The following is a 22,928-nucleotide window of genomic DNA, read 5'->3' on the forward strand; positions in this document are numbered from 1 at the left end:
GCAAGAAGTAGGCACTGATGAAAGGGCAGGATCAGCAGTTAATATGGCCAACGCATTCCTTCAGATCTGGCTTAGAGTGGCCATTTATTCAGCCAGGCTTATGGGATGCTCTGACATTTTGTGCGGGGTCACTTGTATTGATCTGTTTGCTGCTGTATTGCCATGCTTTAAACCTTTCATTTTAAAAATGCTTGTGCTGGTTGTGTTATTGCTTTTATTGTTGTGAACTGCCCTGTGTTCTTGATCGATGAAAGGCAGTGTATAAATGGAAGAAATAATAATGTAGTGGTTAAGAGTGGTGGACTCGTAATCTGGTGAACCGGGTTTGCTTCCCCGCTCCTCCACATGCAGCTGCTGGGTGACCTTGGGCCAGTCACACTTCTTTGAAGTCTCTCAGCCCCACTCACGTCACAGAGTGTTTGTTGTGGGGGAGGAAGGGAAAAGGAGAATGTTAGCCGCTTTGAGACTCCTTAGGGTAGTGATAAAGCAGGATATCAAATCCAAACTCTTCTTCTTCTACTTCTACTTCACTGAGAACAGTTCTCTATTCAAAGGGCTGTCCAGTTTAAATATAAAGCGAGGGGAGCAGGGCGGGTCCTGAAATTGCCCATCAACAGTCAGCACCTAGACAGCAGACCAAGCCAGTATGCACTATGGTTATACCTTTTTGGATTCCCCCCCCCTCAAAAAAACAATTCCTTGTATCATAAAGGGATGAACTTTTGCTTAGAAACACTGAAAAGGGTTATAATTCTTCTGAATTGTGAAAAAAGGCCACCCTTAAATGAAAAGCTGTAATCACTGTATATACTACTCATAAGTATTAGCACTTTTAAAAAGTTTATGGGACTGTTTATGGGACTATTTTACAGCTGTCTGGACCTTCCTAAAACTGCAACTGTGTCTTATTCTAAGCAATAAGAAGTGATGTACATTGTGTTATATGTACACTGTATTATATATGCTATGCACATTACATAATACATTGTACAGTTGCAAATACAAAAATTGATTTACTGATTTTGGGGTGACCTTTGGAAATGACAAATCATCCCTTTGTTTTTAGGCAAAAGTTCATCTAACTAAGCTACAACATGAGGTTGTAAAAAAGTTATAACCCTAGTATGCATGTTACCGGGTCAGTTTTATCTACTATAATGAGATGTATTTCTCTTTATAGTAATTATGTATAAGTGTGCATGGAAATTTATGCAGATCTGAATCCTTTCTTGTCCTCTTTTTTTGGTTACACGTTTCCTCTTCTTTGGTGAAATGTTAAGTGGCCATCTGGATTGGGCCTGATGTAAAGTAGAGAGTTGATTCTACCAGCCAAAGTAGGCATTAATCACCTATGAATTTCTTACATTAACTCTAGAAAGGTCTTAAATCAGAACGTCACAGATACAACTTTCCTATCTGCTCAGTTACATTAGGATGATATTGTTTGCAGCCTCTGTACAAGGGGAAGCAGGGAACATGTAAAGCTTAAGGATGGTCAAGCTGTACTTAAATTAGACAGAACAACTCTTTCCATATTCATTCTAGAAGCCTAATAAACTTATTTCTTCCTTGCAATACATCTTTATTTCATTCTCTAAACACATAATCACCACAGATTAAGAAAATTTCCTTTGTTTAGGGGAACCTGAACAAGGGAACGTAAGAGCAGCCTGGTGGATCAGGCCAATAGTCCATCTAGTCCAACATTCTGCTCTCACAGTGACCAAACAGATGTGCTTAAGAATGTCAAAGAGGAAAGCCACTATAGTTAAACAGGTAATTGTCTATGGAGCACACATAATAGCTCACCAGCAGTCTGAAATGGTACTGTCCCCTATCTGCCACCCCAGAATTTCTCCATATTATTCTGATATGTGTGTATAGCAGGCCTTCTAGATCAGTCAAGAGCTAACTCTTTCCATTGCAATGCTTTTCCATGCTCTTCCTCATTTTAATGAGTAGAAGTCTTTGTGGGTTTTGCCCCAAGAAATCTAACCTTTGCTTGACATTATATGGCTGTTGTTACTAAGCTGTGTTCCCTTGCTGAGCTGTTAATAAGCACAGGTAATATTTCTCCAAATGATCACTTTGCAATTTTTGCAATTTCACCCTTGTCCTTCCCTGCATGTATTATAAAGGCTGGTAGGCGATAACAGTTATAATATATGCATTGCTATGAGAACTGGAAATCAACTAGTCAGGCACTGCAGGGGGGTCAGAACAGATGACCCTTTGTGTCCCTTCCAACTCTACAATTCTATGATTCCAATAACTCAAGATGTCTAAATAAGTCAAAAGGTACATATGGGGTACTGTACTCTGAATTTAGCCATGAAGGAGGAGGAGGAGGAAGAAGAATAAAAGGAAGAAGAAGAAGAGCTACAATGTAGTTTCAGTTTAAGTGTCTTCAATAATTTAAATCTCTCTTCAGTGACTATATGAGAACTTATCTGCAGCTGTTTTCCTGTCATAAAGATTGGAACTGAAATATATCTACAGTGGTACCTCGGGTTAAGAACTTAATTCGTTCTGGAGGTCCGTTCTTAACCTGAAACTGTTCTTAACCTGAAGCACCACTTTAGCTAATGGGGCCTCCTGCTGCTGCTGCGCCGCCGGAGCATGATTTCTGTTCCCATCCTGAAGCAAAGTTCTTAACCCGAGGTACTATTTCTGGGTTAGCGGAGTCTGTAACCTGAAGCGTATGTAACCTGAAGCGTATGTAACCCGAGGTACCACTATATAATGACATGTGATCAATGAACTTGCAGATAAAGGATGGTCAAAATATGAAGAGGGGGATGAGTTGGTATCAGTTCAGACTAGGGGTGTAAGAAGGCATCGATTTCTGCTCCAACACTCAGAAGTGTTTCCATTCCACTGCACTTTGGCTTCTGACAAGAACTACATTATCTGTCTCTCTGTCCGCACAATTAATTACACTGTTGCACACCATTCATTTCAAGGCAAAGAAAATGCAATGCATATTGTATGTGTAGGGAGCGGGCGTTGCTGTGAGTGACCAATTATGCATTGTTTGCAGGCTTTAAACAATAACAGCAAATAGCATCCATATTTGCAGGGCTGATTTCCATTCCAGACATGGGATGAATAAGCAAACACTGACAATTTCTGCTTCCATTTCCAACATCCCTATTTCATACCAGAGGTTCACAGTTCTGAAAACTCTTCCAAAAAATATCCCTGCAAATAGAATACCAGCACAACAGAGAGAAATAAAACATCCCATCCCTTTGCTACTATGTTGTGTTTGCAGGGAACTTTAAAGGAAGAGGTGCATTAAAATTGTGACACCCCTCAACTACAGTCTCAGATAGTACTGCCCATACAACTGCCTCCTCATTTTTGTTGCAATGTGTGCAGACCAGGCCAAAGCCATTTGTGTTTCATATGGAAACTGCTGTGAAGCATCTCCAGTTAAATGGACAGGTTGCAGGTGATGTGAAGGACCTCTGCTGCAGGACCATGGATAGCTGCTGACAGTCTGGGTAGACAATGCTGAACTAGGTAGACTCGGCAAAAGTCTGCTTACTGTATTTTTTGCTCTATAAGATGCACCAGACCGCAAGACGCACCTAGTTTTTGGAGGAGGAAAACAAGAAAAAAAATATTCTGAATCTCAGAAGCCAGAACAGCAAGAGGGATCGCTGCTCAGTGAAAGCAGCGATCCCTCTTGCTGTTCTGGCTTCTGTGATAGCTGCGCAGCCTGCATTCACTCCATAAGACGCACACACATTTCCCCTTACTTTTTAGGAGGGAAAAAGTGGATCTTATAGAGCAAAAAATACGGCAATCTGTTCCTAAATGGTGTACACAGCACATGCCTCTCTGAAACCTCTCCCTTTTCTGCAGTTGCTTGTCCTCCCTATGAGAAAGAACCCAAAAGCCTTAAAAGCCAGGCCCATCATTCTTCTGCTCCACAATGCACTGCAGACTTAGTATCTATGCTAGTAAACATGAGGAACACGTAATCCGAAGGACTGAATGCTTTTGCCTCCCACCATGATTGACATCTTCATCAGCACCTGGCATTCTACAAGCATTTTTACACCTGAGTTCAACTGGGGGGGTGGGGGGGGTTTGTTGTTTTCGTAATGTGCCTGTAAAATCAATGTGGGCGAAAAAATCCCATTTACATCATTACGAACTCTCATTCTCTTTTCCACATCTGCATTAGCTATGATCAGAAATTAGCATAAATAGTGAAAGACAGCTTCAGAGGCAATTTAAGCCTCGCGTATGAAAACTGCAAAAAGAAATATCCTCTTCTGCTACGGAAATAGAAGAGGCAAATGACCAAACGACAAAAGCAAGACTTTATCCATCCCTTGTCAGTGGAACTGCATGAAGCAATTCCTAGCTTGGCGAATACCACAGTGGCTTCATGGGTGAAATCCACAAAGGCCCAGCACGCTAAATACAAACCTTACAAAGTGACAATGTGGGTGAGCATGAAAAAAATGGAGCCCTATGCAGGACATTCAGTAAGCAGGCTAGTTAAGTGGCATCCAATATCTATAATACATTGATTCCCAAACTCACCCCCGCCCCCGCCAGACTGCTTGAAAATTGCTAAGGGTCTTGATGGACCACTTAGCTCCCTGCGCCCTGCTGTAGCAACTGTAATGCACTGTGCAAGATGCATTATGATTTCTAATTGTATTTGTATTGCTTCTTTTATTTCTTGTGCATTGCATTTTGTAGTGCTCCACAAAATTCAGACTGCAATACAACAGAATACAATGCAGGTACAAATCGTCAATATGAATACTGAATGCAATGGACGTGCCGTTTCCCGTTTTCAACCGCGAATTCACAGAAACACCGCCGGCCACCATTTAGGAACCCCTGCTATAATGGTCCCAAATGTGAGCTGGGCTTTGAGAATGTGGGTTCAGTTCCATTTGTGAGCTTGGCAAGTCATTCCCATCTTTGGGAGGTTCAGGAAACAGTAAGAGTAAGAGAGGAAAATGTCAAGTTATTTATTACTCGTGCAAATATTTAGTACAGGCAGCGACTGTTTTAGGTGCATCCGATATGTGTGCAACTGTGCACACACACATCTCGACGAACCTGGAAATGACCCGAAAATGTCACAAAAATGGTTGGGGGCAGGGGTGTAACAGGTGTTTGCAGGCTTTTTCAATGGTGTTTCAAATCTACACATTTTCACTTAAACGTATGGTGCCTCGGAATGTAGCCCCTGCATAAATGGGGAGTTGCCTGTACTGGTGGATCAATCATGGGTTCATTTTAGTGATGTGTTGTAAAAATGTTGTGTCCAGCATCATAAGACCAGAGGCTAAAGACCCATCAAGCCCCGCATCTTGTCCTCACAGTGGCCTCTGGCAAGCCTGCAAGCAAGATCTGAGTGCGGGAGCACTCTCTCTTCCTGCGGCTCCCAGCGACTGGCATTTTCCTCTGAAAATTTGTCCTCCAGAGGAAGAACTGGAACCACAGGGCAGAAGTTGCAGGGAAGCAGATTTCACCTTGAGCACCAGGAGAAACTTCCTAACACTAAGTGCTTCTCAAAAGCAGATAAGGATGTCTTGAGCTCTCCTTTGCTGGAGGCGCTTAAAGCAGAAGTTGGACATCTGTCAGGGATCCTGTAGTTGCAGCCTGGACTGTGCACCTAGCCTTGATTATAGCAGATGGCCTCCAAGATCCCTTTTAACTCTATGATTCTATTCCTCCAGTTCTTTTGAAAAACCTAGCAAATGTTTATCAACCAACATTTTATATGGAAAATGCTTGGAATGCATGCAAGATTTCAATATTTTCTGTTTTTATGGAGGGAGGGAGGGAAGGAGGGAGGGAGGGAAGAAAGAAAGAGAGAAAGAGAGAAATTCTGTGCAAACTCAATTGTCTCCTTTACATTCATCCCCTGGCTCACACGACAGAGCTCAGAAACAGCCAGAGGTCCTTCAACGGCTGCTTCAATGACATTGGAAACGGTCTCACTTGTTCACGGTAGAATTGCCTTATTCCAAATCCAGCTTGCTTCCCCATTTATTTCTATTTTTCAATGACATGAAACATTTGTTTCATAAATATCTATAAGAGGCTTAAAAATAAGCCCTCTCCAGTGCTACAAGCCCCCATGCTATTACAGTCTAGGGAAACTATCTGCAGCATCAGCCTCTGGTTGGGCTCCAGTGCTTGGACGAAAATTGGTATTAAATAATTGAATGCAGAGTTAAAAGGAATTGGAACCCTGCCCAGACCTTCATAAAGGAATGAAGGCTCTGCCCATGGGTTTGCTTCTCCCTTGGTTCCATGGCACAATGAGGCAATCAATCAATCAATCATTTGTGGAGGAGGAGACTCTTGAGAGTCCCATGGACTGCAAGAAGATCAAACCTATCCATTCTGAAGTTAATCAGCCCTGAGCGCTCACTGGAAGGACAGATCGTGAAGGTGAGGCTCCAATACTTTGGCCACCTCATGAGAAGAGAAGACTCCCTGGAAAAGACCCTGATGTTGGGCAAGACTGAGGGCACAAGGAGAAGGGGACGACAGAGGACGAGAAGAAAATACCAGCATGAGTTTGACCAAACTGCAGGAGGCAGTGGAAGACAGGAGTGCCTGGCGTGCACTGGTCCATGGGGTCACGAAGAGTCGGACACGACTAAATGACTAAACAACACACCACTCCTATTCATGGATCTCGAAACACTTTACAAGCGTCTTTAAGCAAATCATTCGGACATCACCCTATCCAGGGAGTGCACTAGCCCTACAGAAATTCAGGCTGCAATCCTATACAAACACTTACCTAGGTGTAAGTATCATTGAACTCTGAGCAGACATGTAGAGCTCAAATCCCGACTCAGCCATGAACCTCACTGCATCCTTAGCATACTTTGCAAGTGTCCTGGAAAAACTGGGACATTCCGGTTTTTTATCATGAGAGAATGGCAGCCATTTTGGCTGCCATTATCTTGCACGATTTCCCTTGGGAAAATGCATTTTCTGGGGCCACAATCTTGTGTGGCACCCCAAAACACGCATTGGGTGTTTTGGGAGTGCCTTAAAAAAACACCACTTTTTTTGGTGGTGGGGAAGCTGCGGCACAATATTGCATGAGATCATGGCAACCCAAATGGCCACTGTGCTCTTGTGATAAAAAATGGGAAGATGGTGTGGGGTCTCAGGAAAAGCCACAGAGGCATGTTCTTGCCCTGTTTTTTGGTTAGCTCAGGCATAGGCAAACTCGGCCCTCCAGATGTTTTGGAACTACAACTCCCATCATCCCTGACCACTGGTCCTGTTAGCTAGGGATGATGGGATTTGTAGTCCCAAAACATCTGGAGGGCTGAGTTTGCCTATGCCTGGGTTGGCCTAACTGATGCCATTTTGCTTCTGTAAAAAACTGCCTGCTTTGAATTTAGGAGGGTGAGCCACAAATATGTGAAGACCAGATAACGTTGCTAGGTGATTTTCAGGAAAACCTCCCTCTGCCAGGCAGCTCTCCCCTTCAAGGTCTCCAGGCAGGGTGTCCTATTTCGATCAGCGCAAGGAAACTTGAAAGGAGGAAAGGGATGGGGGATGCCTATAAAAAGTATGTTGTTGTTGTTTAGTCGTTTAGTCGTGTCCGACTCTTCGTGACCCCATGGACCAGAGCACGCCAGGCACTCCTGTCTTCCACTGCCTCCCGCAGTTTGGTCAGGCTCATGTTTGTAGCTTCGAGAACACTATCCATCCATCTCATCCTCTGTCGTCCCCTTCTCCTTGTGCCCTCCATCTTTCCCAACATCAGGGTCTTTTCCAGGGAGTCTTCTCTTCTCATGAGGTGGCCAAAGTATTGGAGCCTCAACTTCACGATCTGTCCTTCCAGTGAGCACTCAGGGCTGATTTCCTTAAGAATGGATATGTTTGATCTTCTTGCAGTCCATGGGATTCTCAAGAGTCCCCTTCAGCACCATAATTCAAAAGCATCAATTCTTCAGCGATCAGCCTTCTTTATGGTCCAGCTCTCACTTCCATACATCACTACTGGGAAAACCATGGCTTTAACTATACGGACCTTTGTTGGTAAGGTGATGTCTCTACTTTTTAAGATGTTGTCTAGATTTGCCATCGCCTTTCTCCCAAGGAGCAGGCGTCTTTTAATTTCGTGACTGCTGTCACCATCTGCAGTGATCATGGAGCCCAAGAAAATAAAATCTCTCACTGCCTTTTATAAAAAGTATAAACAAAGGCTATTTGGAGCGGCTTCACCATCACACTGGTGAGTGTGGCACACCCACTCTGTTTTACTCAGCTGAATAAATGAGTGGTTATGGGAATCTCCTCTGTCTATGGCATTTATTGGCCTTTCAGTGATCAAGGCAGCTTGGGCCTGATTAACGAAACCCAACATCGGTATCTGGGAAGATGGCATCCTGGATTTGCACTTCAAAGTGTTGGAGGGTATGCATTAGGCCAGACAGCATTACTCAGTCTAACCTACATCCCTGGACTGTTGCAAGGATAAAACAGGGGGAAGGAGAACCATGTAAACAGACTGAGCAACTTGGAGGGAATGTGGGGTATATAGCACATCATCATCATCTCTGGGCTTCCAAGGTCTTCAGCTGAATATGTACACAAAGGCACTCATAGAGACACAGCTGCCTATCACCTTAATTTCACGGCTGCATTTCCTGTGCTATATAGCAGGCCTATTCTTCCCGGTCTTATTGTATTCGTCTTCTGTCAGTACAGTATTACTACATTCCTTTGCAAAAAGAAAGATATTCCCTGCCCTACCTGGGCTGCTGTGATTTTTTAAAAGAGCTCAAAACAGGGAGCACAAGGTCTCTCTTTCCACAGAAATACAGTCACCAATAACAGCCACAGAGGAGAGAATAGCACTGCAGGAAAACGCTTAATTCACACTTCCCCCAGCCTGGTGTCCTCCCCCTGTTTTGGAGTAAAAATCGCATCACCCCCAGCCATTGGCCTTGCTGGATGGGGATGATGGGAGTTGTAGTTCAAAACACCTGGAGGCAGTGGCGTAGCGTGGGGGTGCAGGGGGGGCCGGCTGCACCGGGCGCAACATCTTGGGTTAGGGCAAATCCACGGGTTAGGGGGCGCAAATCCACGGGTTAGGGGGCGCAAACCCACGGGTTAGGGGGCACAAATTACTTGCCTTGCCCCGGGTGCTGACAACCGACGCTACGCCACTGCCTGGAGGGCACCAGGTTGGGGAAGGCCAGCTTAATCCAACACAACTGGGGTCCCAACATGTTTTGACAAAATGCCTTCCTTACACGCAATATTCTTGAATGCTTTCATTGCTTGCTTCTGAAGGTGCTGCTGCCACCACCCTAATTCCTGCAACTGCCCCTGCTGTGCTGAATGAAACTATTTCCTGGGCCTGACCAAATATCTCTTTTGTGCTTTGGTCTCCATTAACAAACACCGCCAGAAGCTTTAGCAGTGGCTTCAGACAAGCTATGACATGCTTAGCAATACAGTTCAGAACTAGTTGCCATACTGTGTGCACACATTATACCTTGAAAGTAAATTTGAAGCACATTTCCCCCTTCAAAAAATTCAGGGCCCTGCGTTTGTTGCTGGGAACTGTAGCTCCGTGAGGGGCAAACTACAGTGCTCAGAATTCCTGGGGGGCGGGATGGGTAAAATGTGCTTCGAATGTGTCATTTTACATCCAGTCGGATTTTCTGTAATTCAGAATATATATATCTATAGCAAGAGAAGGTGTTTTAGGAGGGTTGTACAGTACCTTGGTTTCCCTGAGTCATAGAGTCGTAGATGAGTTTGCAGGACTTCAGTAGGATGCTAATCTTTTTCTCTGGAGAGTAGGCCTTGTGCATGGTTGTGAATTTGTGCAGGATTTTCTCCAGCAATGTGGATTCAGGCACACTGGTGGTGACTCCCAAGTCAGTGGTCGTTGTGTTTTGTATGACTTGCTGGTTTTCTTTCAGAAGCTTGAAGGATCCATCTTTGCTGTGGATTTCCCTTAGATAGGTATTGATGGCGTCTTTTAAAGGCTTCAAGACACACTTGTGCAAAGCTGACTCGACAATCACCTCTGGAGTTGGGAAGCGGAGTGGGGAAACATAAGATAGAAAAGGAATATGTGAGAAATATGTGAGCATCTTAAAGCCAGCCTGGATAGACATTCATGCAACTTACCCTCAGTATGTATTTTGTTCTATCTGTCCAGTCATACTACCAAAAGGTATGAAAATATTGACAAAAATATTTAACCTTAGTAGTTCTTAATCACTTTCCCCCTGCCCCTGTGCATATTAATGAAAATTCCTTCTGGAATTTATAGTCAAATTTGAGAGTTTTCGTTTTGGTGACGGCAGGTAATGATCTCTGGAGCTTAGAAACTCCGTGTTGAAATAAAATTAGCACATTGTAACTATTGTTGTTGTTGTTGACTAAAGTGCTTCCTTACTTAAGAATATGACCATCCTTTTGCCCTGGAAATTTGGAGGCTCTGACCTTGACCCTCATAAGCCTCAATACACTTGCTACTTAGAGCACCATTTATTGGAAAGGCAGCATACAAATTTAACAAATAAAAATATGGTTTTGGGGTCTAGTCTAGCCAGTTCATAGAGATCTCTGGCTAGGCCTAACATAACGGAAGCAACTGCTATTTTTTAACTGTAAGTTTTTATATTGTTGTTTTTTAATTGTAGCCCACCCTGGGGCCTTAGGGTGAAGGGTAGGCAATAAATTAAATAATTATAATAATGTCTCTTGGTTTTGACCCAACAAACCACTGCCATACTGTCATACATACTGGCATTCCGTCGATCTTTGAAAACACACCTGTTTAGGCAAACGTTCACCTGAACTTCTTGATCCAACTGTTTTAATTGCTTTTTAAACTGTGTAATTGTTATGCTTTTTGACAGGTTTGTTTTATTGTATATTTTAAATATGGCTATTTTAATGTTTTGATCGAATTGTTTTACTGTGTATTTTAATTATGTAAGAATTTTATAATTGATTACTGTATTTTTCGCTCTATAGGACACACTTTTCCCCCTCCAAAAATTAAGGGGAAATGTGTGTGCGTCCTATGGAGCGAATGCAGGCTCCCTGGCTTCAGCAGTAGCAACGCGAAGCCTCCAAAGCCTGCACTCTGGAGGCTTCGCCTTGCTTTCGCTGAAGCCAGGAGAGTCCGGTCTTTGAGGCTGGTGGTGGGGGAAAGCAGCGCTTCCCCCCATCACCAGCCCCACAGGCTCGGGGGGCAGCGGGAAGGCGCACGACGCCTTCGCGCTACTCCCCGACATGGCTGTGAGGCTGGCGGTGGGGGAAAGCAGCTCTTCCCCCCACCGCCAGCCCCATAGACTCGGGGGGCAGCAGGAAGGTGCATGATGCCTTTGCTCGGCTCCCCGACGTGGTTTTGAGGCTGGTGGTGGGGAAAACCGGGTTTCCCCCCATCGCCAGCCCCACAAGCTGCGCGCTCTTTAAAGGGTGTGCGGCTCCTGTGGGCTTTTGCGGGAGATGTGGGAATTCCCCCACCTCCCGCAAAAGCAGGGAGAAGGTCTGGGAGAAGTGCACAGGCTGCGTGCAGCCTATCCGCTGCTCCCAGAGCTGGGGGGGGGGTTCATATTTTTTCCCTTGATTCCCCCCTCTGAAAACTAGGTGCGCCCTATGGTCAGGTGCGCCCTATAGAGCGAAAAATACGGTATATGCTTGTAAATCACTTAGAAGCCAATATGGCATGCAAACAACAACAGGAACAGGAACAGGAAAAATCCATGAATGTCTTCAACAAGTTTTACCCATAATGTATGACCAAAGGCAAAGATGAATCTAGCAAAGGGAACTGCTGGGAAATGGGAAGGAAGAAGAGAAGAAGGAACTAGGCTGTTGAGGAGTGAATTTCTGTTATCTGGATGAAATATGTTCACAGCATGGATAAAGAAAGGATTTTTAGCAATAGGTGCTGAGGGGAGAATGGATTTTGGAAATGTTAGGGGAGAAAAATCACACCGTGGAACTGGGTCTGGATGTGAAGGGGAAAGTGAGGCAGAAGATAATCCCAATTTGGCATGCTCAGGATAAAAGAAATGGAATTTCTCAATGTGAATTTAAATAAAATGACAGGCACAATTTCGCTGTGTTCAGCTGGAAAGGGGAGAGGACATCCAGGAAGAAGTGTTGACAATGTGTAGAAAGTTGGCCTACCAGGATTGATGAAAGTTGCAGCAACTTTTTGAAAATTTCCGTATAAGGCTAGATGGTGGTTGTTTTGTCTTCTACAGCTCTGCTGAATGCAATTCTCTGCAATGCTGGAACTGATTACATCCAGCAGCATGAAACTGCATATTCTTTAGTTCGGGTCACTCTTGTTCATGGCCTTCTGAGGCTATTGCCCAACTCTTGCTTAACATCCAGCAAGTGAACAAAAACACCCAAAGAAACGCCTTTCCATCAAACTTGCAAAAGCACAGCAAATTGCATCACGCCTGTCCTGTTTTCACCTCTGCAGGGCCTATAACCCAAGCACACTCAACTCTGTGTTGGATTCTGGCCAGGGTATCTGCGATAGCTGGAAGAACAGGACCACAGGAGTAAGCACTGAAACCCATAAAATACACCTAGAATCATAGACTTGGAAGGGACCACGAGGGTCATCTAGTCCAACCCCCTGCAATGCAGGAATCTTTTTGCCCAAAGTGGGACTTCAATCCATGACCCTGACATTAAGTCTCGCTTTACTGACTGAGCTATCCCGCAGAAGAGCTCTTATATGAGGGCCGTGAATTAAGTTTCTCCTTCCACCAGAGATCCAACTCAACCTGTTGACTCTAAGGCTGGGCTGAGAGCATAGAACGTACCCATGGCCAAATTTCATCTGCCCTGCAGCATCAGTCCACTCTGGTACCTTTGCCCGTTCAGTCTGACTGAAGCAAAAGGGGATAGAGCAATCCTTGACTCTGCCACCAACCAGCTTGATTTCTTTGCTGAATATGTAGAAAGGAGCTTCACACACGTGCGGCACAGAAATGTTGCAGGTGATGGTGAAGGTGCCCTCCAGTTGTTTTGGATGGCAGTGCTAGCTGGGGATGATGGGAGTTGTAGTCCAAAGCAGCTGGAAGGTACCAGGTTCAGGAAGGCTGGGATAGTTTCTAGTGTTGTGATGCAATGGATGGTGTTTTAAGCACTGAAGCTTGTTCTATGGCCTGGGGATAAGTGATAAAATGGGATAGCCTCAAGCATTCCAGTCTGAATGTGGGAAGAAGGGTGGGTTACAAACATAATCACTAAATAAAAAGCCTGAGAGCTCTTTGGCGGTGTTTCTGCATCTAGACTCCATTATATTTTAAAAATGTAATAGACATGGGGGAAAAAGAGTAAATAAACCTGTAAATAACCATAGATGTCTGTGGTCCAGCAAATGCCAATGGCTGACAAATACAACTATTTTATTGTGCCAGTTCTCCTGATAATGTGTTATTTTTATGCATCATGTTTTCACCTTGATTTGCCTCTTGAGGAAGCCATGCACTCAAAAGAAGAATAGAAAACGGAAGCTCTTACCTAGTTGCTCATCTGTGTGAACAGCCTGGTCCATAAAGGTTTTTATCTCCCTGCTTTGTACTAAGTAGCTCTTCAGCTGGGTCATCATTAAGCGGATCTCTTGCAGCATCTCAGTGCTGGAGCTCTGCCTCGCCATCATCTCCAGGCTGTATACTTTATAGTCCTGCACCAAGCGGCCAAAGTAAGAGTCTTTGTCCTGGGCCAGCTCCACAATCTTCTTCTGGAGCTTTCGGTCAGCGGACAGGAAAGCAGTGAAGACATTGCTCAGGCTGACCATGGACAGGCGGTTCTTGGCCCTGCCTAATATCATGGAACGGGTCTTCTTCACCGACGGGCTGGTCACCAGCTCTAGCTCATCCTCAGTGCTGCTGGTGGAATAGGAGTCTGGCTCAGAGGCTGGTGTCTGAGCCCCCACGTTGCTTACTGGGCTGTCCAGTGAGTCATGAGAACTTTCAAGATCTGAGAAGCTAAGAGGCTGACGGGCAAATTTTGATTCCCTTTTTGCATTGGAGCAACTTTTTTTTACTGGCTTTCCCTTTCCTTTTGGAACCGGCAATTCTGACTCTTCAGCACATACTGGTTTTGAATGGCAAGAGCTGGCGGATGACTCCTGTCGAGAGATCCTTTTCTTTCTTGGGGGTGGGATAGGAGGCCCTGCCGACTTCTCTGAGGGCTTCTTCTGCAGCTCGGCCACCAGCTGGTTCTTGGCCTCGCTGTTGGGCTCCCCCCCTTGACATGATGCTGGATCTTTCTCCGAAACCTCTTCAAACACCTCTGGAGGCTCAACAGCACATGAAATGCAACCTTCATTCCCACTGCTCCGTTTTCCCACCAGTTCTCCACCTGCTGCTGGACATTTCTCAGATTTTTCAAAGCAGCCCTTTCCAGAATATCTCTCGGATATGCACCTCCTTGGCGGAATGGAAGGCGGGATGCATTTCTTTGTGGTAAAAGAATCGCTGAGAGACAAAGAGGGCCGCCCATCGTCTTCCTTGCTTTTGCTAACTTCAGTTTTCATTTCCTTTTTGTTTTTCTCCAGATCCCGAAGCTCTTCAGAAGTGGTCATGGGAGACTTTTCAGGCTGCTTCACAGCATGAAGAGGCAGAGGAGGTGGTGGCGGTGGTGGTGGCGGGCGCTGGCTGGGAGACCTCTTTGGAGGCCTTGTCACGGTGTCGCTAGTAAAAGAAGGATCTTTCCTGCAAGTCTCTAGAGGAGGAGGAGGAGGAGGAGGAGGAGGAAGAGGAACATCCGGGGGAAACTGGTTGCTTCTCTCCTCTATAAAAATAGGATTTACAAACCACAGCCTGTCATTTCCTATTGACAGCTCAATTTCACATGAACAATTGTCCGTGCTGCTTGCAAAACACTGGGTAGTTTCCCCCTCCTTTTTCGCTTGAGCTGTGGCAAAAGCAAGACCTTTCACAGAGTGAGGGAACTGCCCTCCCCGCCTTTGATTTAAAGCGGAGTCCCAGAAACCTGCAAAAACAAACCAACCAAAAACCATGAGAATTAAAAGAAAATAATCAAGTGCAGGGCAGGAAGAGACTGAAGTCCTTTAACTGAATTGTATTGCATAATGTTTATTGAACATATGCATTATTCTGTATTGGATAAACAGTGCTGCCTTTAAAAAGGTCAAACCAAGCAGAATCCTCATATACAATCAATAGTATTACCTGAAAATGGCTGTTTTGCCAAAAGTGCTGTTTACTGCAAACATTACCCAGGGGTAGGGGTGGCAAATAGCAGCAAGGAATAGGGTGGAATTTTTCCCCAAGCAGAAAACCCTGTGCAGACTGAGAACATGGTTGATGTCAGAGGCCCAAACCAGATCTTACTGTACAATAAAAGCAGCTACATTAAACATGCTTGCTTAGACATGTGTCTAATGTTGTGTGTAGTTTGGGTCAGAGTGGGGTAAGAATGAGCTCGAAGGGTAGCTTCTGCTGTACACAAGAGCTGGAGGGTTTGTCATGTAAAACCACAGCCGTGCACACACACACACACACACACACACACACACACACGAGTAACATAGTGTGTTTGTGTACCAGCTAAAGAAATATAGCCATTGATCAACCGAGTTACCTTTTGCAAAACAGTAACCCCTGTGTTATCGAAGGGAAAGCGCCACTTTTTCCAAAGTACAAAATACTATGCTTTGAGTGATGAAAAAGCAACATTTAGATGTCACCTTGAATAAGTTTTTTGTCTTCCTCAGTATACTATTACTGAATTGATAGAACATTTAGGCTAGAGAAAAATGTGGTTTGACGAAATATGGAAATTGCATGCTCTACTTTGTGTTCTATTTTCAGAGAAAATGTCTTGGATATGGTTCCCATTTCTTGTATATGGAAACTTTAAAAAGGGAGATTTGTAAAATACTTACTAGATTTAGTCCTGTATCTTGTATAGTATAATAAAGGTAAAGGACCCCTGGACGGTTAAGTCCAGTCAAAGGCGACTATGGGGTTGGCGCTGTGGTCTAAAACCACTGAGCCTCTTGGGCTTGCCGATAAGAAGGTTGGCGGTTCGAATCCCCACAATGGAGTGAGCTCCCGTTGCTCTGTCCCAGCTTCTGCCAACCTAGCAGCTTGAAAGCATGCCAGTGCAAATAGATAAATAGGTACCACTGCGGTGGGAAGGTAAACGGCATTTCCACGCACTCTGGCTTACGTTACGGTGTTCCATTGCACCAGAAGCGGTTTAGTCATGCTGGCCACATGACCCAGAAAGCTGTCTGCAGACAAACGCTGGCTCCCTCAGCCTGAAAGTGAGATAAGCACCACAGCTCCACTGTCGCCTTTGACTGGACTTAACAGTCCAGGGGTCCTTTACCTTTACCTTTACTGTACAATGGACACTGAAACCATTGACATCTTTTGTTGTGGCGATGTCCAGGAAGGTGAAGCAAATTATATTTGTTAATGAGTTTTATTTACATAGCAGAACCAACCTGTGTTATGCCTTTTACTAATTCTGAATTTCGTTTGTTGATATTTATCGATTTATAAATCCATCTATATGCATACACCACCCAGAGTGGTTCACAACACTGTAAAACAGCAGATGTATAAATTCTAACATAAAATGGCAATGTTGCTAACAATCTTTTAAAAAGCTATGCCATTTAAAACCGTTTACAAACGTCAGTATAAATTGGCACCCTAACGGCATAACCATCTACAGTGGTACCTCGGGTTAAGAACTTAATTCGTTCTGGAGGTCTGTTCTTAACCTGAAGCACCACTTTAGCTAATGGGGTCTCCTGCTGCCGCTGTGCCACCGCTGCACAATTTCTGTTCTCATCCTGAAGCAAAGTTCTTAACCCGAGGTAATATTTCTGGGTTAGCGGGGTCTGTAACCTGAAGTGTATGTAACCTGAAACGTCTGTAACCCAAGGTACCACTGTATACTAAAATAACCAATTCTGAGAGAACCTTTAAGAGAATGTGAGTCAAAAGAGAGTTATTTTTTTTAAAAAAAAGATTCATTTAAACGCTGGCAATGTTGAGGCCACACACACTTCTGTGGGGAGGGAGTTCCAGAATCCAAGAGCCATGCCAGAAAAGTCCCTATCTCTTGTGCCAGCCAAATCAACTTGGCATGCCATGAGGATATGAGCAGAGGCAGATCTCAGAGGCAGATCTTAATAGGTCTGTATTGGTGTAGGTGGCCATTTGGCTAACATTGTCCAAAACCATTTAAGCCTTTAAAGGTCAAAATCAGTGCTTTGAATTGGGCCCAGAAATGCACCTGCAGCCAGTGAACAGTATTGGTGTATATGTGTTCCAATTGTCATGTGCACTGGCAGATGAAGAACAGCATTCTGTACCAATAAAGGTTTCCCGGTCTGTCTTCCAAGGCAGCCTCAAGTAGAGTGCATTACAGTAGTCTATCCTCAACATGGTTTGATCTCTCTAAATAGGGTTGTAGCTGGCATACTAATCTTAGCAAACATAGGGCAATTCTAGCCACAGACTCCCCTCTGTGATTCCACAGATAGGGCCAAGTCCAACTGGACCCCCAAACCAGAAACCTGGTTCTTGCGGGGAAGTGGAACCCCATCCAAACCCAGCTGTACCCTCTTCTCCAGATTGGCAAATCTCCCTCCCTGCCCTGCTGAACACCTATGTCTGATTTGGATTAAATCTTTTTTTTTTAAATAGTCTGTAATTTTATATTGGGGCCCCCCCACAAAAGATGGACTTTGCTCCCTCTACCAAAGTCTAGGCAAAGATTGACAAACAAAAGAAGTCTCAATCCCATCTGAAGTAGAGATCTAGAAATTATCGTACAAGAGCATTTGCATATAAAGTAGCATTAAACAAATACTGTTGCAGAGGTAGGATTTGTGCCTAGGGCTGTGTGCATATATCTCAGAAGTGTCAGAACAAAATGGGGAATTCCTCCTCCTAAGTCAGGCATGATTCTGGGGGAAGTGGAAATAAGCATTGTAGATTACGAAATCTTTCCTTTTGGAAAAGAAAACTCTGGTTTGCTACCTGCCATCACCTCCTCTCTGAATTGATTAGGTTTTTTTTACTAAGGAGCCTAAGAAGCACAATACAGTGTATATCTTCTATGTGTCCTAGAAATAATTTCAAGTGCTCAAATGTCATTTTGGATGTTAATTCAATACCCTGACAACAATCTTGTAGGCCAGGCCAGTCTCCTAGGATGTTGTGGCCAGTCTATCTGCAAAAATGCGGCTCAGATTAAATTTGAACCAAGTATTTCCAGCTGATATCGTATGCTCAACCACATCACACCAATCCTGATCAAAACAAAAGACTAGAATGCGTGGGCATGCAATGAAGATGAGCGCAGGGAGATTCTGGGCAGGTAAAAGAAAGTACTTTTTCCACACACACCATAGTGAATCTATGGGACTCCCATGGCTGCCAACCTGAATGGCTGTAAAAGAGGACTGGACAAATTCATGGAGGATAAGACTATCAGTGGCTACTAGCCATGATGACTATGCTCTTCCTCCATGGTTGGAGGCATTATGCTTCTACAGAGACAGCCCACTGAAGAGGCAGGGCAAAACACCTGCCTTAGGCAAGGGAAGTATACAAGAGGCGGCACCCTACCAGCCTCTTTGCTTCTGCCACCTTGCACTCCCTCTCACCAAGGGCGGAGAAGAGGAGATACAAGGCCTTTGAGCAGGGATGACGAACAGGAATGCCTTGAGGAACACTCCCACCTCTTGCTGAGTTCGGCGAAACAAGGGAGCATTCTGGCATGTGATGGAATTGTGCATAGGACTAGAAGCCTTAGGTGTACATCCAAATAATGAACCCATTATTTAGGGTTTGGGGTAAGAAGTTGCTAGGGGTCTCCAACACAACTTACCTATCTCCAGACTAGAGATGGTTTCTAGATCTGTAACACTATTGGCTTCCAATATCGCCTGTGGCAGCTTTAGCGTGGAGGGAAGCAAATCTCTAGGAAGTGGAAAAAAAAATGAATAAATAAATAAATAAATATATTCAAAGTTGCATGTGGCTTGGTAGGGAATAAAAGCTGCTTGGTTAGTTCTGCATTATTTCATTTCTTATTCTAGACAGATGCAGTGCTTTGAAATAATTTGCAATAATTTCAATGGAAACGCATTTACAATAAGTTTATATTCTGAATCATAGAGTGGGAAGTGGCCCTCAAGCAGGGATGGGGGAAGAAAGTCCACCTGTGTCCCAAGGCTCTTCAGCCACAGTTTGACATATAAGCCAGGCCTGGGTTCCTGTTATTGCTCTCCTGGACAAACCATGAGCCATAAACCACAGGGCCTTGCTTACAGCTCATGGTTTGCCCAAGAGAGCTAGACTACAAGTCTAGGTTTGGGCGACAAGCTAGGTCAAACTTTGGCTTAGCTCAGTGTGGCACAGCAGCAAAACAACCAGGAAGGAGTTAGGGATGTCAGAGAATACCAAGGAAAACAGAAATGGAGCAGAATTTGCTGTTTGCCTATGTGCTCCAGGTCCAGAACGGAAATCAATCCAGAGAACATGTAATTGATTATGTTCCATGTTTCTTCTTGACATTGAAATGACAAAATGACAATGTAACTTCAGTAATTTATTTATGGAAGTTATGTACTTTTACCACAGCAAGTCAAATACCATAGTTTTGGGTAGAAGAAGAACTGCAGCAGAATGGAAACAGCTCTGCATGCGATAAATACAGGGCAAAGCAGAAACCAATAGCTTCTTTACCTCCTACGAGGAGTGAAGCAGCCGCAAGCTCTTCTCTGGGAGCCCACACATTTGCAGTGAGCAATTATTTGGCTTAGAGTGTCGTGCGAATGAGACTCAGATCAACATAGAACAAGCCATCAGAATATTTCCTGCAGGTCAGTTGGTTGTAAAATGGCACAGGAGGGTAATCCAACTGAAGCAGGCTCTGATGTGGCCTTTGCTGACCTGCATTTCTCTCCTGGGATCCTTCCCACAGGAGAGTTCATAGTACTGGTCCTGTGAGATGGCGAGGGTGGGGTGGAGAGGAAGTCTGGCTCTTTTTATTGCTAACCCAAAGTCAATTATCATTCTTTTAAAAACAGCTTGGAACAGCTGAGTTTCAAATAGCTCACTTGGCTTGTAGTTTCTCTGCACCGCAGGAAATCATTCTTTCATATGACTGGCACGAGTGCTGAGCAAACTGCCTGCCTTGACAGATCCCAGGATGGCTAAGAGATGAACTCATGATGGCCTTTCCTCTCCCCTTCAGCTACTGTTGGCCTTAACTAGGGATGAGGGAGAAACTAAGTCCAATTTTCATTTAAGGGTGGATATTCCTAATTCATGAACCCAAACACAGACGTCTTTTGAAAATTTCACTTCTCCAACTCTTGCAGTGTGGTTCTCCAGCCAAGTAATGTATACAAAAATGCACATCTTAAAGTAAAATGTGCATTAAAATGCCTGTATTTATGAAAGAAACAATAAAAAGGCCCCCATACTGTATTAGGAAAAAAATGCATTGCAAAAATGTTTGAATTAGGCAAGATGGCATACAAAAATGTACACATGGAGAGAAATCCACACTAAAATGCTGGTGAAGTTTCAGAGGGACTTAAAAAAACCTGGCAAACTGGTGTGTAAATGTGGAGAACTGAGCACTGGAAAAATGATAAACTGAGAGAAGTCAAAACTGAAATATTCACCTATCCTTAGTCTTAACATTAATCACACAATCTTTTCTTTAGCAAGTAATCTCATAGGGGCAGATGGGGCTTGTCAACCTGGGAAGGTAGCCCATCTAGGAGAAGGAAAACTCTGATCCTAAACCTCCACTGCCCTGTGGGATACTTTCAGGAGAAGGTAGAGCTAAGGAGTAAACCCTACACAATTCCGGGGTGGAGTCCCTAGGGTGGTTGGGTGGTGCCTTGTACACCTCCTTCCAGCGACTCCTGCAGCCAAGCTGGTGCCAAGCATATGGCTCTGCTTTCCTTTGGACCACATCAATCAGTAAGGCTAATGGGAAGGCCTTGTCATCTGGGCAGCCCAGGACCTCCATACACCCTGCCCAGGCTTGTGTCTTGGGGAGGTCCCTTCAGTGCTGCTAACACAGCAGTTTGACTTCACCCCCAGAGGCATACTCCATTGTCATTCGAGAAAAACAGATGACGACAACAACAACTCCCATTAACAGGCAATTTTACTTATAACAGATATTCCCAAGGCTAGCCAGAATACTTGGTTTCAGAAGACACTTACTTATTTGAAGGACTCAATTTTCCCTCACTCCTTCCCCTACCTCCTTTCTTTTGTTCTTTTGAAAATCCATACATAAATTTGGACGTCACTTTTACTGAGTGTGTTAAAAATTAATTTGCCAAACAGCCTCTCCCCCACCAATTGAAAGCATTCTGTATGCCCTTGAATATTTTTAAAATCAGGGCCTCCTATACCCCTGCTGGAATTTGGTCACTGAGCAATTGTACATTGTCCAAACTAAGAGGAACTCGTGCCCACACTATGTCTCCCCATTGATGTTTAGTTAGAGACTTGGGAACTGATGTCACTATGCTCAGAGTTTTCCCACCCCTTGCAAGCAGCAGCCAATGAAGTCGCATAAGGGCAAGGAAACAGAGGGCAATGACATCACACAACTTAGTTGAGATTCCTGCATTTGCAGAGGTTTGTACTAGATGACTCTTAGGGACCCTTCCAACTCTACAATTCTATGATTCTATGTTATTTAGCATTATGAGGAAGAGTGGCAGCAGCTCTGTGTTCACCGAAACATGCTATCAACGTGGTGTACAGATATAACCAGTAACAACAACATCAAATGAGAAGCTTTCTTTCATAATTTGCCTTCTCACATTCACGTACACAAGGGAGTGAATATGCAGTGACAGTTTTCTGGTTTTGTTCAGTTGCAAAACACATTTATTTATAAAAGATTTATATGCTAACCTCTCGCAAAATATCAGGGCGGTATGCAACGATATATAGACACACACACCATTAGAAGTACCTAAGCAGAATCATTAAATGAATGACTCCTCAAAAAAGTTTTTAACAACTGCGTAGACCTGTTGGGATAAGTAAGTCTTCAAGATGTCCCCACAGCCAAAAGCAAGGATGCCTGTTAAGAGATGCAAATGTTATGCAAATGTGCCCTTTTTGATTGCTGGCCTTTTTGTCCTCTCTTTTTGGCGATGCGTAAGTAATCACCCAATTTGATGGGCTATGTTGTCCTAGAATCTCCCCACTGAACATTCCCATATGTGAACAGAGACACCATAATCGGAAAACATAAATCCAACTTACCTACTGACACAGTAGAATGCAATCAGTTTGAAGATATCTTCAAACACGAGAAAGGACCCTTCCAAATACAGTACTGATTGAGAAACAAGAGAGGAAAAAATCAGGGACTTTTCTGTATAAATCAGGAAGCTGATGAATCCTCAAGGAATGAGCACGTGAACATTTCATATTTGAACTAGGAAGCATTGCAAAACACTCATTCACATGGCAAAATGTTAATCTAAATTTTATACATTTTTATAAGATACGGTACAGCGAAATTAGCAAGGAACAGTGAAGGAACTAAAGATAAACAGTTTATTTAAAGAAATATTTCACTCTCCTAAACTTAGTTCTGCTTTCCCAGTTGTTCAGAGGCAGCATTTTAGAAACGGTTTCGTATTGTGTCATGACCATTCCACAAGCCTAGTATCACATACAAAAGGTCTTGTGGAAGTAGCTTCCTGCTATGCAATTAATTCTCAAGCCACCTAGCACCAAGAGACCAGCTTTCCACAGCATATTTCATGTACTGTTCATGAATTTCTCTGAAGGGAGATGTTGGCGGAGTCACCGAGCTGTAGGCGTAGCATTGCCATCTTTCTATAGGTAAAGGATCTATGCTGAGTA

The 22,928-nt window shown here is 44.0% G+C and overlaps 2 protein-coding genes across 4 annotated transcripts in view; one reads left to right on the top strand and one right to left on the bottom strand.

The window, feature by feature from the left end:
* LGMN (legumain) overlaps window positions 1–22,928 on the top strand; it is a 248,047-nt gene that overhangs the window by 61,351 nt on the left and 163,768 nt on the right. The window lies entirely within an intron of this gene.
* Window positions 1–22,928, bottom strand: part of RIN3 (Ras and Rab interactor 3) — a 76,586-nt gene that overhangs the window by 15,695 nt on the left and 37,963 nt on the right. For all 3 annotated transcript variants that reach the window (XM_028717298.2, XM_028717307.2, XM_077924600.1), the window contains 4 exons: window positions 22,320–22,392; window positions 18,898–18,989; window positions 13,537–15,012; window positions 9,749–10,057 (listed from right to left, as the gene is read on the bottom strand). In XM_028717298.2, coding sequence (XP_028573131.2) covers window positions 9,749–10,057; window positions 13,537–15,012; window positions 18,898–18,989; window positions 22,320–22,392 — 1,950 coding nt within the window. The remainder of the gene's footprint in view (window positions 1–9,748; window positions 10,058–13,536; window positions 15,013–18,897; window positions 18,990–22,319; window positions 22,393–22,928) is intronic.

Source organism: Podarcis muralis, chromosome 1 (assembly GCF_964188315.1).
Source record: "Podarcis muralis chromosome 1, rPodMur119.hap1.1, whole genome shotgun sequence".
Lineage (NCBI taxonomy): Eukaryota > Metazoa > Chordata > Lepidosauria > Squamata > Lacertidae > Podarcis > Podarcis muralis.